The sequence below is a fragment of the Colletes latitarsis genome, chromosome 11 (assembly GCF_051014445.1).
Source record: "Colletes latitarsis isolate SP2378_abdomen chromosome 11, iyColLati1, whole genome shotgun sequence".
Classification (NCBI taxonomy): domain Eukaryota; kingdom Metazoa; phylum Arthropoda; class Insecta; order Hymenoptera; family Colletidae; genus Colletes; species Colletes latitarsis.
This window is the reverse complement of record NC_135144.1, coordinates 11,113,757-11,127,157: the sequence shown is the minus strand read 5'-3', so window position 1 is coordinate 11,127,157 and position 13,401 is coordinate 11,113,757. Positions and strand designations below refer to the sequence as shown.

The window sequence follows — 13,401 nt, the reverse complement described above, 5'->3', positions numbered from 1 at the left end:
GGTATACTTTATTTCATATACATAGTTGTTATAAAAAATAATACTTGTAGTAATACTTAAGATTAGGTATATTTTAACATTTGCTTCTTATATATAAATCAAATAAAATTTATAATAAATAAAACAATAACATATTATTAACATTTCTATATCATTGAGTATTTGTAGTCCATTATAACATTTAGTATAGCTTTCCTGTCCAATGCATCTTTTATACCAATCTCAATTAAGTCATTATCAGTAAGAGTCATAAAAAGATCAATGTCAACCTAAAGTCAGTTATGTAATTGTTAAAATATTATTAATTTATTTATCGCTAATTACTACATATTACGATGTCTATAATTTAAAATGACAGTCCTATAGACTTACTTCTTCTTTAAGAAATATAGGAATATGTTGATTCAGTCCGTAACGTTTTAATAGAACAAACATTTTTGCTTCTTCCGAATTTAAAGTCATACCTCTCGGTGGTGTTTTATAACGTGGCGGAGTTGGTGTATTTTCCCCAAATACATTTTCATCATTTATATCGGGGGGTACGTGTGACGAGCGAATTGGACTAAATTCAGTTATACAGCCAATAGTAATATCAAGATCTTCTTGATTATTATGGATATTTAAATCCGGTGGACGAATAGACTGCAATCTTTACAAAAGCCACAATTAAATTAAGATAAGATACTCATTTGGTCAGTAACTATATTTAGAGCAATATATTAATATACCTCTGCAAAGGTAGATTGGTTAAACAATTATTATTCTTTGAATATTGTACGTCTATTTCAGTTTTATCTTGAATTAAATGTTTTTCTTCCACGTTACTAGATATATTGACATTAATTTTATCATCATAATCATCTTTTTCGAAATATATATTCGGAGATGCAGGTGATATTCCATCGAGCGTGCATGTCAAAGTCGGTGAAATTAAACTATTTTGTATAGGATCTAAATGTTTTATCATCAAATTTAATTTACAAGATTCTTTTGATGGTACTGAACATTTTTTTGAATCAGTTGTCACATTATTGTTACAATTGTCATCCTTCTGTTCCAGAGGGTGAAACACAAAAATTGGTTGAGTAGGAAAATTCGTAAATGACAATTTATTGTTATTTTCATTGTCCTCATCACGTTTATTTTTAGTATTACGTGCTGTTTGTATATCACATTGTTCGTATAACTGTTGCTTTTCTTTGTCTGAATCAGTTTCTATAGAAATATTATCTGTGATATCATTCCAATAATCGTCCATATTAAGATGTGTTTTTGATAAATTAGCTATTTCAGGTATTGTTGATCGTCTCATCATAATATGTGTATATTCATCTACAAAAGAAAGAAGTTTATATTAACTTCTTTCATTGTTTTACTGTTACAATACACCCTATATATTAACATTTAAAAGTATGTATTGTCTTACTACTTTTAGAAACTTCAAAACCCAATTCTAATAATTTAAAAAATAACTTTTTATCATTTTTCATAGCAGCTATACAAAGTGGTGTAATATCATCATTTGTAGAATTTAATAGTGCAGATGGACATGCTTGGTATACAGTTTCAAACATATCTAGATTTATTGCAGCTGACAATCCAAGAACTGACATACCTATATATTAACAAAGAATGTAATTTAAAGTTATATTTTCTTCTTTATAAGCTCAATTCCTGTACAGAAGAAGTGAATATGTTTACCAAGATAAGTTGATTCATTTACATTAGCTTTTTTTTCCAGCAGAAATTTTACAGTTTTTATATCTCTATTACGAATTGCTAACATTAATGGTGTCCAACCATAATTATTTTTTCTATTAATAATATTGCGGGAATCCTGTTTTCGGAAAATTTCTTTTATAATATCAAGACAACCATTTGCTGCACTGATGTGCAATAAGTTTTCTCCATTGCTATTCACTGTATTTAAAGTATATTCTAATAATAAAAAATTATTGTTAACATTTAATATGAAATTTGTATTTAATTAAATGTATAAAAAAGTTGATGTTTCTACATGGTAATATGGTAATCCATACGCGATTTTAAATTATGTATTTATGATATAATCAATATTAAAATCAGTTTAAATTATTGTAAAACATCTTTAAAGTTTACAGATTTAAAAGATTATTTATAAATATTAATAATCATTTTCGGCATTTTTTTATTAATTATATTTTTTCAATAAAAGATTGTTAATATATTTATTATGATTTTAATACATACATAGAGTTTACATGTACAGAGCATATTACGTGTACGTAAATACATAAATAATTTTTATACCTTTTTCCTGTAATGCTTTTATGACTTGTTCTTCTACAATTTTCTTTATATTATAATTTGTCTGTAGTTTAAAACTATCTTCGCTAGACATTATTAATCTTATAATTATTCTTAAATCGGAGTTGTGTCAACTATATTCAAACAATACTTTTATGCGTTTTTCAACTACTGGAATGTAATGCTTTTAAATATTAACAGTCCGTCAAGTTAAACACTGAAGGTGACTTACAAATGTTTCTGTTCTGTTTTTATCTTATTGCTTGTAAACTTATACAATTTAATTAATTTTTGATCGCGATACGTAGAATCGAGATATGTATACCAGAAAAGTTCGAAATTAGCGATAGAAATGATGATATTTAAAAATCGTATTGATGTTACGAAATACAATGTTGAATACGTTCTGTTTGTACATAATTTCCGCCAAAACTTTGCTTGATTTGACTAGACTAGTAGTAATATATTGTTACGCTATCGCGTGAATTAGGTTTAGTATACATAGCGCCGCAACGGAAAATAATGGGAACTCGATTAATAACCATGGAGTGCGCGATCATGTAACTCTATTAAAATCCGGAGCGAATTCAAACGAACCAGCGTCTTATAATGTACATCACTATTGTATAAGATTCAACGTGGGCGATCAAGCAGGGGAAAGTCAAGGGTCGAGAGAGAAAGGAAGGCATTCCTTAGAAATACTTAGTTTATTTTCTAAAGGCCGTGTTGAATCGGAGTTTCCGTCGTCTCCTGACGAATTTCTATTTCTGCTAAATCTCGCGAGGATCTTGAAACACAACGGGGCCCTCACGGTACTTCATTTCGCGTTTCCGTTTATTTTCTCCAAGAGGGTCATTAATTTTCTTAAGGGTTGCTTTAGCCCGCTAGCTAGCTTCGTTTCTCTCTGGACTTCAACGCTTTCCCTTATCACATGTGCCTGCTACGAACATGACCGTGGAGCTCCCACCTCCACGTAGTTCGGGGGTGGATCGCCGATCGAAGAAGATCCTGACGGATGGGGTAGGACGCAATCCCTTATTGGATCAAGACAACCCGAAGGGAGGATCTAAGATTTTCCTGGAGAAGGAACAAACGTCGAGGACCACGAGAAGATTCTCATGGAAGATCAGATCAATTCTCGAGACAGTAGAGCGAACATTGAGATTATCGAAGTCTGAATTTTCTAAGTTTTATTTTGCGCGCCTCGTCGAGCAGAGTGGTTCAGCGCTCCATGGGCACCAACCCATCTCCTTATCCTCCTAGACTGCAGATCAGGACGCAACAATGTACCTAGTTACTATTGGCAGCCAGTCCAATGGTGTTCGGTGGCAGCACAGCAGTATTACCAGACGGCAGACGGTACCATGAGGAAATTGTCCCACCATTTACGCACATTAATGCACAACACATGTATGCACCAGCGCTTGCACAGCTTCGGGGATTCGACAAAGAAGGTGAATGTGAGTCCTTCCTTCTCACCATCGAAACGGCTGAAATCCAATTTGCGTCAGCCGGCATACGAGTACAGTAAGAAGAAATCATTCCTATGTAAGAGCGTACATATGTATATTATTAATACGATTTTTTAAAATCAAAATACTTTAAGTACTTTTAAATTTTCCTACAGGCCTCTGCTGACCATTGCTGACCACTGCTTGTATTTCTGACAACGTATAGCGGTTACTACTGACTTCTGCCAGCCTCCGTTGGCCTCTGCTGGCCTCTGCTGGCCTCTTGTAACTCCTGCTGACCACTGCTGACCTTCGTAGACAACTACTGACATGATATAATATAATATAATATATTTATATGTTTTAAAGCTTTGTATAATGTAAATCTATGACAATAAATGATATAATTTCTTAGAATTCTATGTATTCTCATCATTTTTACCTTTCTTTTCCTCTCTCCATTATTCTCTTAGTTATAAGATACATGCCACCTCTTCGCAAGACCGCCAGCATTTTGGAAATGTTCCGGGCACTTTGAAAATCCGGATGGCAAAACGCCCGAGTTTGTCGTGGAATAGTTCGTTATTTTCAACGCTAGATGGCGCTTATTTTTCGACCTCAAACCCCCTGGTGCTAAAACGCCCAAGTTTGTTGTGGAATAGTTCGTTACCTTCAACGCTAGATGGCGCTTATTTACCGATCTCAATCCCCCTGGTGCTAAAACGTCCAAGTTTGTCGTGGAATAGTTTGTTACCTTCAACGCTAGATGGCGCTTATTTACCGACCTCAAACCCCCTGGTGCTAAAACGCCCAAGTTTGTCGTGGAATAGTTTGTTACCTTCAACGCTAGATGGCGCTTATTTACCGACCTCAAACCCCCTGGTGCTAAAACGCCCAAGTTTGTCGTGGAATAGTTCATTATTTTCAACGATAGATGGCGGCTTTTATCGACCTCTTGTTTTGCCTGCTAAAAATGATCGTGAATATTGAATATATTTCACTTGCTTTTAGTTGATATTTATTTATTTATTAATTTAAAACAAAAGTTTGAAGGCAGTCTGTCACAAGCTCTCAATGTACAAGCTTTATATACATTTGTTGTTAATGAAATGTTTGATGTTTAATGTTTAATTAACGTTTCTATTTAATTTGGTACAAAGCCTGCCATACTCTGTGGAGCCTGCTAAAATAATGATCTGGGAAGCATCTATGGAAACTCGCTGCAATTAAGAATTTGTAAGTTACTGTTGGTTGAGAAGATTCATGTATATATTTATTTCACTTGTTTTTATTCGATATTTATTTATTCATTAATTAAAACAAAAGTATTGGGGCAGTCGGTCACAAGCTCTCAATGTACAAACTTATATACATTTGTTGTTAATAAAATGTTTAATTGGCATATCTATTTAATTTGATACAAAGTCTGCTATATTAAAAATTGGTATATAAGTTTGTACACTGAGAGCCTGTGACAGAATACTTTTGTTTTAATTAATAAATAAATGAATATCGAATAAAAACAAGTGAAATAAATAAATATATGAATCTTCTCAACCAATAATAACTTGCAATTTCTTAATTCCAGGGAGTTTCCATAGATGCCTTCCCAATCATTATTTTAGCAGGCATTACAACCTCCTGTCCTCTGGTGCTTAAACGCCCAAGTTTGTCGTGGAATAGTTCGTATTGTATACGCTAGATGGATTTCTCGACAAACTTGGGCGTTTTAGCACCAGAGGGCTTGAGGTCGAAAAATAAGCGCCATCTAGCGTTGATGGTAACGAACTATTCCACGACAAACTTGGGCGTTTTAGCACCAGGGGGTTTGAGGTCGAAAAATAAGCGCCATCTATTGTTGAAAATAAGGAACTATTCCACGCACTTGGGCAGCTGTCTCGACTCTCACGCGGCGGTCCGAAATTACTTCGGGGTAGCTTCGAAGAACCGAGAAAGAGAGTATGTGTCAGTTTGCCTTTGTCGACTTTCCGAATACTCACGTACGCGTGATCTGGCATGTGTGAGTAGTGCACCGGGTGCTGAATATGCCATCTCTGCTTATGGTGCCGGTCTGCCGTCTAGTAACAACTGCAGCATAGTCTCGTAAAATGTGACGTGCATGATAATTTCTGACAGCATTCGAATTTCATTTTTTGAATCGTGTGTCTATTCGACCCAGAAAGTTAGTTCCTTTTATAGTTATTAACATAACGATCGTCGCTTTTGTTCCTACAACGTGAAAACAACGAACGTGACTGTTGTAACTTCACGTATAATTTACAACGATACATTTTTATTCGCTGTGTTGTTCTCTATTTAGAGCAATTTCGTAAGTTTTTTAAATTTGATATTTACTTTTTATTACCGATGAAACAGTTCAATCCCCTATTTCATTGTATTTCTATATTTTTGTTCAATATTACGACGATTTTTGTTCATGTGAGAAACCTTTGATAGGTTAACTTTATGCGACGCCGAGATCATATTTTTCGGGGTGGGGGTATTAATTAAGAGAATGTGGTTGGGGAAACGAGTATGTATCGTTACCGTTAGTGGTCAATTTTCTCAAATCATTATTAATTTTGTTTGTACACGCTGTTTTGTAAATTATACTTGTGTATATTCGATTCTTTTTGATTCGTTTGTGAAAGATTTTAGGTTGTAAAATTCTGTTATAATAATATGGAGATATTGATCTGCTATTTATATATCTTAGAGATTTTGTATAATACACAGAACCTTTGTTAACTCTACATATAATTTATTGTTCAGAATGGGAAGCAGCGGCCAATTGTATAGTCTCTCCTGGGGAGAATTTAGTTCGTCGTTAGCTTCTGCAGTGCAGCTATTGAGAGGTCATGGTGATTTGGTCGATGTTACTTTAGCTGCTGGTGGACGCAGTTTTCCTGCGCATAAGATAGTTCTTTGCGCGGCTAGTCCATTTCTATTGGATTTGTTAAAGGTTATAACAATTGGTTTTAGAAATTTCGTAATATTAAAAAGTTCCTTGCTTTTTTAGTAAATTTCATAATATATTTAATGTAATATCTTTGAATGTGCTGTGTATTAAAACTTTTGGTTCGACATACATTTCATTATTGTAATTCATTCTACATAAACAGAGCACACCGTGTCAGCATCCAGTGGTCATGTTAGCCGGTATAGGCGCCGATGATTTGGAATCGTTATTGGAGTTTGTATACCGTGGTGAAGTGAGCGTAGAACCATCTCAATTGCCTTCTCTGCTTCAAGCTGCTCATTGCCTTTGTATTCATGGATTAACACCACCTACTATATTAACCGAAGTATGTCTTACAAAAAAGATTTTTACATATCTTTGATACATATTGATCGTACTATGATTAGATATTACATTTTATCTTATGAACTTTTAAGTTACTTCGTAGAGGTTAGATTGAAAATAAAACATATCAATGAAGAATATTTTTATTTTATATAATTTTCTATCTTTACTATGCGAAGTAATCAAAGGAAAAAATAAAAATTGATTATTATTTTTCGTATTGTTATTAATATATATCGTGATAAGAAAACATAACTTTGTTTATTTGCTCAGAATGGAGAAGAAGTACCTGCATCGGAAATACCGGCAGCAAACGAAGCCTTATCGAAAGAAACGATTAGTCCATATTTTCCATTAAAACGACGGAAAAAAAGAAGAAAGTCCTCGTCCTCTTCTGGGAAATGGCCGCGTACTAGTAGTAATGTCGACAATGAAAGTAGGCCCGTAGATGGAAGCGACAGCCGATCAGTTGGTTATGATCACAAAGACGACGAGAATACGGAGCATGGCGATGATACAGGTAAGAAGCATTCAGAATTATGTAGAATAGTGCATTTCATAATCATTACGTTCTTTAAAATATTTACAAGTTTAAGAATACATTCGAATTGTAATCTGATATTAAATATTTACTTAAGATCGCGACAAATATCATTTTATAATCGTATATTTTATTTATGTTCTTATTTTCATTTATTTATAAACTATATACATTGAACTGACTTAATTATTTTTATTGTTATGTATACTTCAATAATTAGTTCAGTAAAAGAATTTTGACAAATTGAAAATATGATATTACTTGTGTTTTGTGTCCGATGCATATATATTATTTTAATAATTTAATATTCTTGGATCATAATCTATAAATTTTCAATCTTCCCAAGCTTTTTGCTTGTACTAGAACGGACACAAGCACAACCATCGATTGGGTTGAACTGCATCTAATCAATTATACCATACGTTGCGATTAAAAAATTTCAGATTAAAAATATCAGTTCAGCCCTGCATGGTAATATTGTGTTTGTGTCTGTTGACAGTGAACGATCGATTGGAATATTCGAATCATCGGAGTTGTCATTCGCCACGTCCACAAGAAGCGCAACCAGTTACGACAGAAAATTTTCAAGCAGGACCGCATCAAGATCAAATATCGGACAATGAGTCGCATCTTCATACCTTAATGCCAATGCAGCCATATTCTCCACTGCACATACCGCAATTTCCTGGTCCCCTCAGTATGGGTTTTCCTCCTGGTATACCGCTTCCGTTAGTTACTCAGGGTTCAACTTCTGGAACAGCGTCTTGTGGACTTACTGGGAATATGAATTTGTCTAAAATACGTGGTGCATCGGATTGTCCTGGCGTTTGCCCGCTTTGTGGTGCTACGTTACGGCAAGCAAGGAATTTACGTAGACATCTCCTATCGTCTTGCAAATATAGGTTTAGTAGTAATCCGGTTCCGAGTTCTCCGGCTGACGCGATGATGATAGAAATAAAACCTGAAGTCGAACTGCCCGGTTACAATGAGCAGTCTATAACATATGGAACTGATAGCGGAAGTAGTACCTGTGAGCAAATAATTTGTAAGCCCAGTCCACTTCCTTCGCCGACGTCGCACGGGCCGAATGTTGTCTCGCCACAAAGCAACATTCCGTCTCCAACTATTGCTAGATGAATGTACAGAACGGAATTAAAGGCAAACATTTGATACGAGCAGAATCATCATTCTGTGAATTATTTAATTTCGTTATTGTGATTTGGGGGTTATGTTGTTTTTTTTTTTTCAGCGATTTGTTCAACCCCAATATGTTAGAAATTTAAATTAAGAAAGCGCGATCATTTTTCACCTATCATTTTAACGTACTTATATGAATTTATGTTTAAACTATTAGTTGTTTGCGTTGTTCGATGAAGTACAGAAGAAATGGACTGACGTTATTTTGATCAGTTCGCAATGGATTGATTGTTATATTACTTGTGTAGTTTATTTTATATTTCTATCTTACTAATTTCTCTTTTTTTTTGTGGCTCAAATTAGTTCGAAACGATCCGAAGAATGTAAAACGAACTTCATATATAAAAATCTTCCACATTAGTAAGTAAGATCGGAATCTTAGGGTTAATAGGAATAGCACTCGGTGAAAAACTAGGCATAGTAAAGATGATGGTTTAAGTATTGCAAAATGTTTCTTTTGAATTTTCCATGCCATTCAGATATTTGCTACGTGTTTCATACAAATTTACTTTTGTAACGTATTTTTTCATTTATTTTGCAAAGTACTGAATTAATGTTTTAACATTATACACGTGTAAGTGGAATTCGAATTTCTGTCGATTTATATATTTTCTAGAAAAACGATGCTAATGACAAATTATCCCCATTTTTTTTTAAATAATTATTTCTCGATTAATAAAATAACGCGTGTATATTACTTATTATAGCGTCAGAGTTTGGTAAATGTTTAACTGTCAGAAATTCAAATTCCTCCGCATATAAATTTATTCTTTTTTTTAAGGCTACCATTATTATTATCATCGGTATGCATCTCGTTTAGAATTTAGATTCGAGTTTCATAGTCGTGTACGTATACAGCAAGAATAATTTGGATCGCGTCTACAATATTTCTAATCTACATTAGGTAAGAAAATTTATCAAGAGAAAAGTAAATAGTTTTCTGAGCTACTTTTGCGAATACTTTCTACGGAATAGTCTTTTTGTACTGCCCTTACGCGAGAAGAAGGATAGGCAGTATTTATATAGACTAACTAGAGTGTGGATATAAATACTGCCTAACTTTTTTCTCGTAACAAAGACAGTATGCATATACAGGGTGTTCGATCACCCCTGGGGAAAATTTTAATGGGAGATTCTAGGGGCCAAAATAAGACGAAAATCAAGAATATCAATTTGTTGATCGAGGCTTCTTTAAGAAGTTATTAACGTTTAAAGTTCCGCCTGTAGAACGGCAATCTGCGAACAGCTGCGTGCGCGTGATAGTGGTTCTCATTCAGCATGAGAAACTCTACTTACTGTCGTATCGACAGTCTTACAGTTTTCTGAATGAGAACCACTATCACGCGTGCGCAGCTGTTCACAGAGTGCCGTCCTACAGGCGGAACTTTAAACATTAATAACATTTTAACGAAGCTTTGATCAACAAATTGATATTCTTGATTTTCGTCTTATTTTGGCCCCTAGAATCTCCCATTAAAATTTTTCCCAGGGATGGTCGAACACCCTGTATATCTACTTTGTGCATAACTTTTTTGTTTGATTTTCAATCCATTTTCGTAGAATTGCAATAAAAGTGAGAGAGTTACAGACAATGAGTTACGGCGATCCTTTTGGTACATCTTTAAGATGTCTTCAGACTTTGTGGAATTAATTTTAGGAGATGGATTGTCCAAAGCACGAAGCATGTCCGATCAGCCAGCATCTTGTCCACTGTGCGGTGCAATTTTGCGCCAATCACGAAATTTAAGGAGACACTTAGAGCTCCTACATTTTGGACTCGGTAGCAATAATAAATCCGGTATACATATGAGACACCGAAGGACTGATAGAAGTAACGATCTCATTCGGTCTACGTTAGCGTCTATTTGCCCGCCACACACGACGAGGACGGATTATCCAAGAACCGAGAATACAGATTTTTCGACATCCCTTTCCATTGCTTCGACGGTCAGTTCCAGCGCATCGAGTGTCAGTCTTGCAGGTGAACGATTAACAGCTTGAATTAGAGTTCACAAGGATGATTGATACAATTACTTTTGATAATTTTATTATTGTGAACAAGTAAAACGTATATACACCACCTGTCCTAAGTATTAGAACACTTGGCAGAAACGGTGTCAATATTTAGACCATTCTAATTTCGTGAAAAGAAGCCTTACAATAATTCAGTTTTTCCTCGAAGATTCTAAGAAGATTAAAAAAAATTTGCACACAACTCTTTAAAAGTTGATTCATACTATAAATATTAGGACACAGCTGTTATATTCGTACACAATGAGCTATTTATTTATTAATCAACTTCTAAATCATGTGTTTGTTCATAATATAAAATAATCGATAAAGTGAAATTGATTAGAGATCCAGAATAAATTGCAACATTTTCCACTATTATTCCTTATGCAGGATGCGGCAGAAATTAGCTCCTATGTTTTTTCAACCTCTTTCGATGGTTTGACAAAAAAATGTGTGGTATTAATCAGTACTTAATCGATAAGAAATTGCAATTTTTAAAATTAAAAAAAAATTGATTTTATTTGATATTTTTGACTTGATAGTATTGTAGGCGATGCTAAAACGAATTCAACGATCTAATACGAGATGATCTTGATCGATACAAGATGATTTCGAAGAAAGATATCGACATGAATCCACCCCTACAATATTATATGTTTTTACGTTCATTTAATTACGCCTAAGTGCGAGGTGTTGGTGTTAAGTATAGCCGAATTATTTCAAACACTAGGAATCATGTCGATATCTTCTTTGAAGGTCATCTGAAGATAATCTTGTAATAAAAACATCACTAGGATTTTATGAATTAAAAATTTGGAAATAGCATAACGGTAATAAAAAAATGGAAATAGCATAACGGTAATAAAAGTTCGAAGAAAACAAGGGAAATTGCAAAGTTCGTGGTACTGTATATCGAGCGATATTGTATCAATCTTCCTGTTGCATTACATATTTTGTATAATGCATTTTATTCTTGTATCGCTAGAATGTTTTTCACAATTAATTTACTGTATCGGTTACGCGAACGGTAGAACATAAATAAGGATTAAAATGTAAGTTTTGTACATTTGATTTAGCATTATGTGTTACGAAACTGTAAGTTATGTTTTAGTTATTATATTGTAAGTGTAATTGAATCACAAGGGAAAAAATACAAGTATTTATGTTAAAAATGTTGTTAATCATTTTGTTTGATTTTCTTTGATCATCAGTTTTATTTAATCGCTATAAATTCATAAACTTTGTTTAAAATTTCGAATATCAAACAGTTTTAAATAAAAAGACAAACCAAGAAACTATTAGAGCAAAGAAAATCATATAATAAATGAAAAAGTATTAATACTTAAAAGAATATTGAACGATGATTGATTGTGTAATTTTATAAGTTTCTATCGTATAAAAAAATTTGTGTTTTTTTGAAAACTGAGGGTGATGAAGCAATTCGATTTCCGGATTCGTGTTTGGGGCGAGGAACTCTATCAGGATCACTCAATAAGTATTACAAGACTTTGTTTCGGACAGTGTTTTTGGAGCATAGAAATTGTCAACGTTTTTTTTTTTTTTGTTAATAGAGAAAGTTACCAACGTTTGAGCCTTCTTTCTTTAGGTGTATGTATATTTATAAAATGCATAATCATTGTGTTTTTACGTATTTCTACCTAGGAAGCTTGTTGGGGCCAAGTTCGAACGCGCTAGGGACCAGCGATCAAAGTATGAATTGTGTGCTGGTGTCTGCGTCAAGTTCGTGCACTGCTTCCATGGCTCCTGCTAACGGAATATATACGTCTGATGGTAATGCCAGTATGTTAAGTTGTTTGTTACCTTCGTTACCATCTTTGCCTTCACTTTCCTCGCCGCACGACGTATTTCGACACGGTGAAATGCTGCGAGCTGGTATCGCGTACCACGACTTGAGACAAAATGCAAAGCAAATGCAGCGTACCGACGTTACTTAACTCTCCCAGACGCGTTTTTATGTCTTGATCTTCAACACCAATTAAAATATTAATAAAGGAACGTAGATGTTAATACTATATCCATCGTTCTTACCGAATTCTCCAATTCTTTGTAAAAAACGTTATCAGGAATTTATTGCAATTTTAAATACTTCTTTTTCAATACGTACCATTTGCCGAAAGTTTGCCTTTTCAATTTGATTTAGGTAACTTATATTTAGTATCGTAGTACCTAATATTAACAATTCGTCCTAATTTTGAATCGAGTTAAAGAAAAGTACCGATAAATACCTCCGTGATTTTCCACGTATTTTATTTAAGGGATTAATAACTGTTACGAAGAACCCGAAATTTTGTTCATTACGATAACACAAAAGTGGAACGATGTTTCGACGAGGTAACAAATAACTTACTGTTAAAAATTCTCTTCTCCTTTTAACAGTAGGTGCGACCAATACCGAAAATGAATATGTAATAAATAGTATTAAATGTTATAATAATGACTACAAGAAAAGCATTTTTACGATTGAAAATTATATAAAAGTATAACATATTAAATATGGAAATAAATGTTATAAATATAACAAAATACTTTATTTAATATCATTTTTCAACGAGGCTGATTCATTTCATTTTGGTAATACAAGTAATCGT

The 13,401-nt window shown here is 33.7% G+C and overlaps 3 protein-coding genes and 1 long non-coding RNA gene across 7 annotated transcripts; 2 read left to right on the top strand and 2 right to left on the bottom strand.

The window, feature by feature from the left end:
- Positions 1-20: 20 nt before the first annotated feature.
- Positions 21-2,762, bottom strand: LOC143347540 (uncharacterized). Its single transcript, XM_076776769.1, has 6 exons — positions 2,290-2,762; positions 1,702-1,938; positions 1,427-1,615; positions 729-1,332; positions 373-649; positions 21-269 (listed from the first exon to the last, which is right to left on the bottom strand). Exons 1-6 carry the CDS (start codon positions 2,378-2,380, stop codon positions 147-149), a joined length of 1,521 nt encoding a protein of 506 aa, XP_076632884.1. The 5' UTR covers positions 2,381-2,762; the 3' UTR covers positions 21-146.
- An 89-nt stretch (positions 2,763-2,851) lies between these two features.
- LOC143348027 (uncharacterized) lies at positions 2,852-4,275 on the bottom strand. The gene is made up of 3 exons (XR_013080685.1): positions 4,180-4,275; positions 3,912-4,062; positions 2,852-3,830 (listed from the first exon to the last, which is right to left on the bottom strand). It is a non-coding gene; the product is annotated as an uncharacterized LOC143348027 (long non-coding RNA).
- Positions 4,276-5,706: 1,431 nt separating this feature from the next.
- LOC143348054 (uncharacterized) lies at positions 5,707-8,767 on the top strand. Of its 3 annotated transcripts, none has more exons than XM_076777853.1 (5): positions 5,712-5,919; positions 6,510-6,699; positions 6,860-7,042; positions 7,315-7,561; positions 8,082-8,767. In XM_076777853.1, exons 2-5 carry the CDS (start codon positions 6,511-6,513, stop codon positions 8,717-8,719), a joined length of 1,257 nt encoding a protein of 418 aa, XP_076633968.1. In that variant the 5' UTR covers positions 5,712-5,919; position 6,510; the 3' UTR covers positions 8,720-8,767. The 3 variants fall into 3 exon arrangements, with proteins under 3 accessions (XP_076633969.1, XP_076633968.1, XP_076633967.1); XM_076777852.1 differs by having other exon boundaries at positions 5,713-6,066; XM_076777854.1 differs by lacking the exon at positions 6,860-7,042 and having other exon boundaries at positions 5,707-6,066.
- A 142-nt stretch (positions 8,768-8,909) lies between these two features.
- LOC143348061 (uncharacterized) lies at positions 8,910-13,336 on the top strand. 2 transcript variants are annotated; one of them, XM_076777867.1, is made up of 3 exons: positions 8,910-9,683; positions 10,437-10,760; positions 12,455-13,336. In XM_076777867.1, exons 2-3 carry the CDS (start codon positions 10,463-10,465, stop codon positions 12,745-12,747), a joined length of 591 nt encoding a protein of 196 aa, XP_076633982.1. In that variant the 5' UTR covers positions 8,910-9,683; positions 10,437-10,462; the 3' UTR covers positions 12,748-13,336. The 2 variants fall into 2 exon arrangements, with proteins under 2 accessions (XP_076633982.1, XP_076633981.1); XM_076777866.1 differs by having other exon boundaries at positions 8,910-10,760.
- Positions 13,337-13,401: the final 65 nt, after the last annotated feature.

What these genes read in the sequence shown, in the direction of transcription:
- LOC143347540 (XM_076776769.1), bottom strand. Translation starts at nt 2,380, where the DNA reads ATGTCTAGCGAAGATAGTTTTAAACTACAGACAAATTATAATATAAAG. An exon ending in AAAAGCATTACAGGAAAAAG is followed by an intron (nt 1,939 to 2,289) that starts GTATAAAAATTA and finishes TTTTATTATTAG; the next exon opens with AATATACTTTAAATACAGTG. An exon ending in ACCAATCTACCTTTGCAGAG is followed by an intron (nt 650 to 728) that starts GTATATTAATAT and finishes GCTTTTGTAAAG; the next exon opens with ATTGCAGTCTATTCGTCCAC.
- LOC143348054 (XM_076777853.1), top strand. Translation starts at nt 6,511, where the DNA reads ATGGGAAGCAGCGGCCAATTGTATAGTCTCTCCTGGGGAGAATTTAGT. An exon ending in CACCTACTATATTAACCGAA is followed by an intron (nt 7,043 to 7,314) that starts GTATGTCTTACA and finishes TTATTTGCTCAG; the next exon opens with AATGGAGAAGAAGTACCTGC. An exon ending in GGAGCATGGCGATGATACAG is followed by an intron (nt 7,562 to 8,081) that starts GTAAGAAGCATT and finishes GTCTGTTGACAG; the next exon opens with TGAACGATCGATTGGAATAT.
- LOC143348061 (XM_076777866.1), top strand. Translation starts at nt 10,406, where the DNA reads ATGTCTTCAGACTTTGTGGAATTAATTTTAGGAGATGGATTGTCCAAA. An exon ending in ATCGAGTGTCAGTCTTGCAG is followed by an intron (nt 10,761 to 12,454) that starts GTGAACGATTAA and finishes ATTTCTACCTAG; the next exon opens with GAAGCTTGTTGGGGCCAAGT.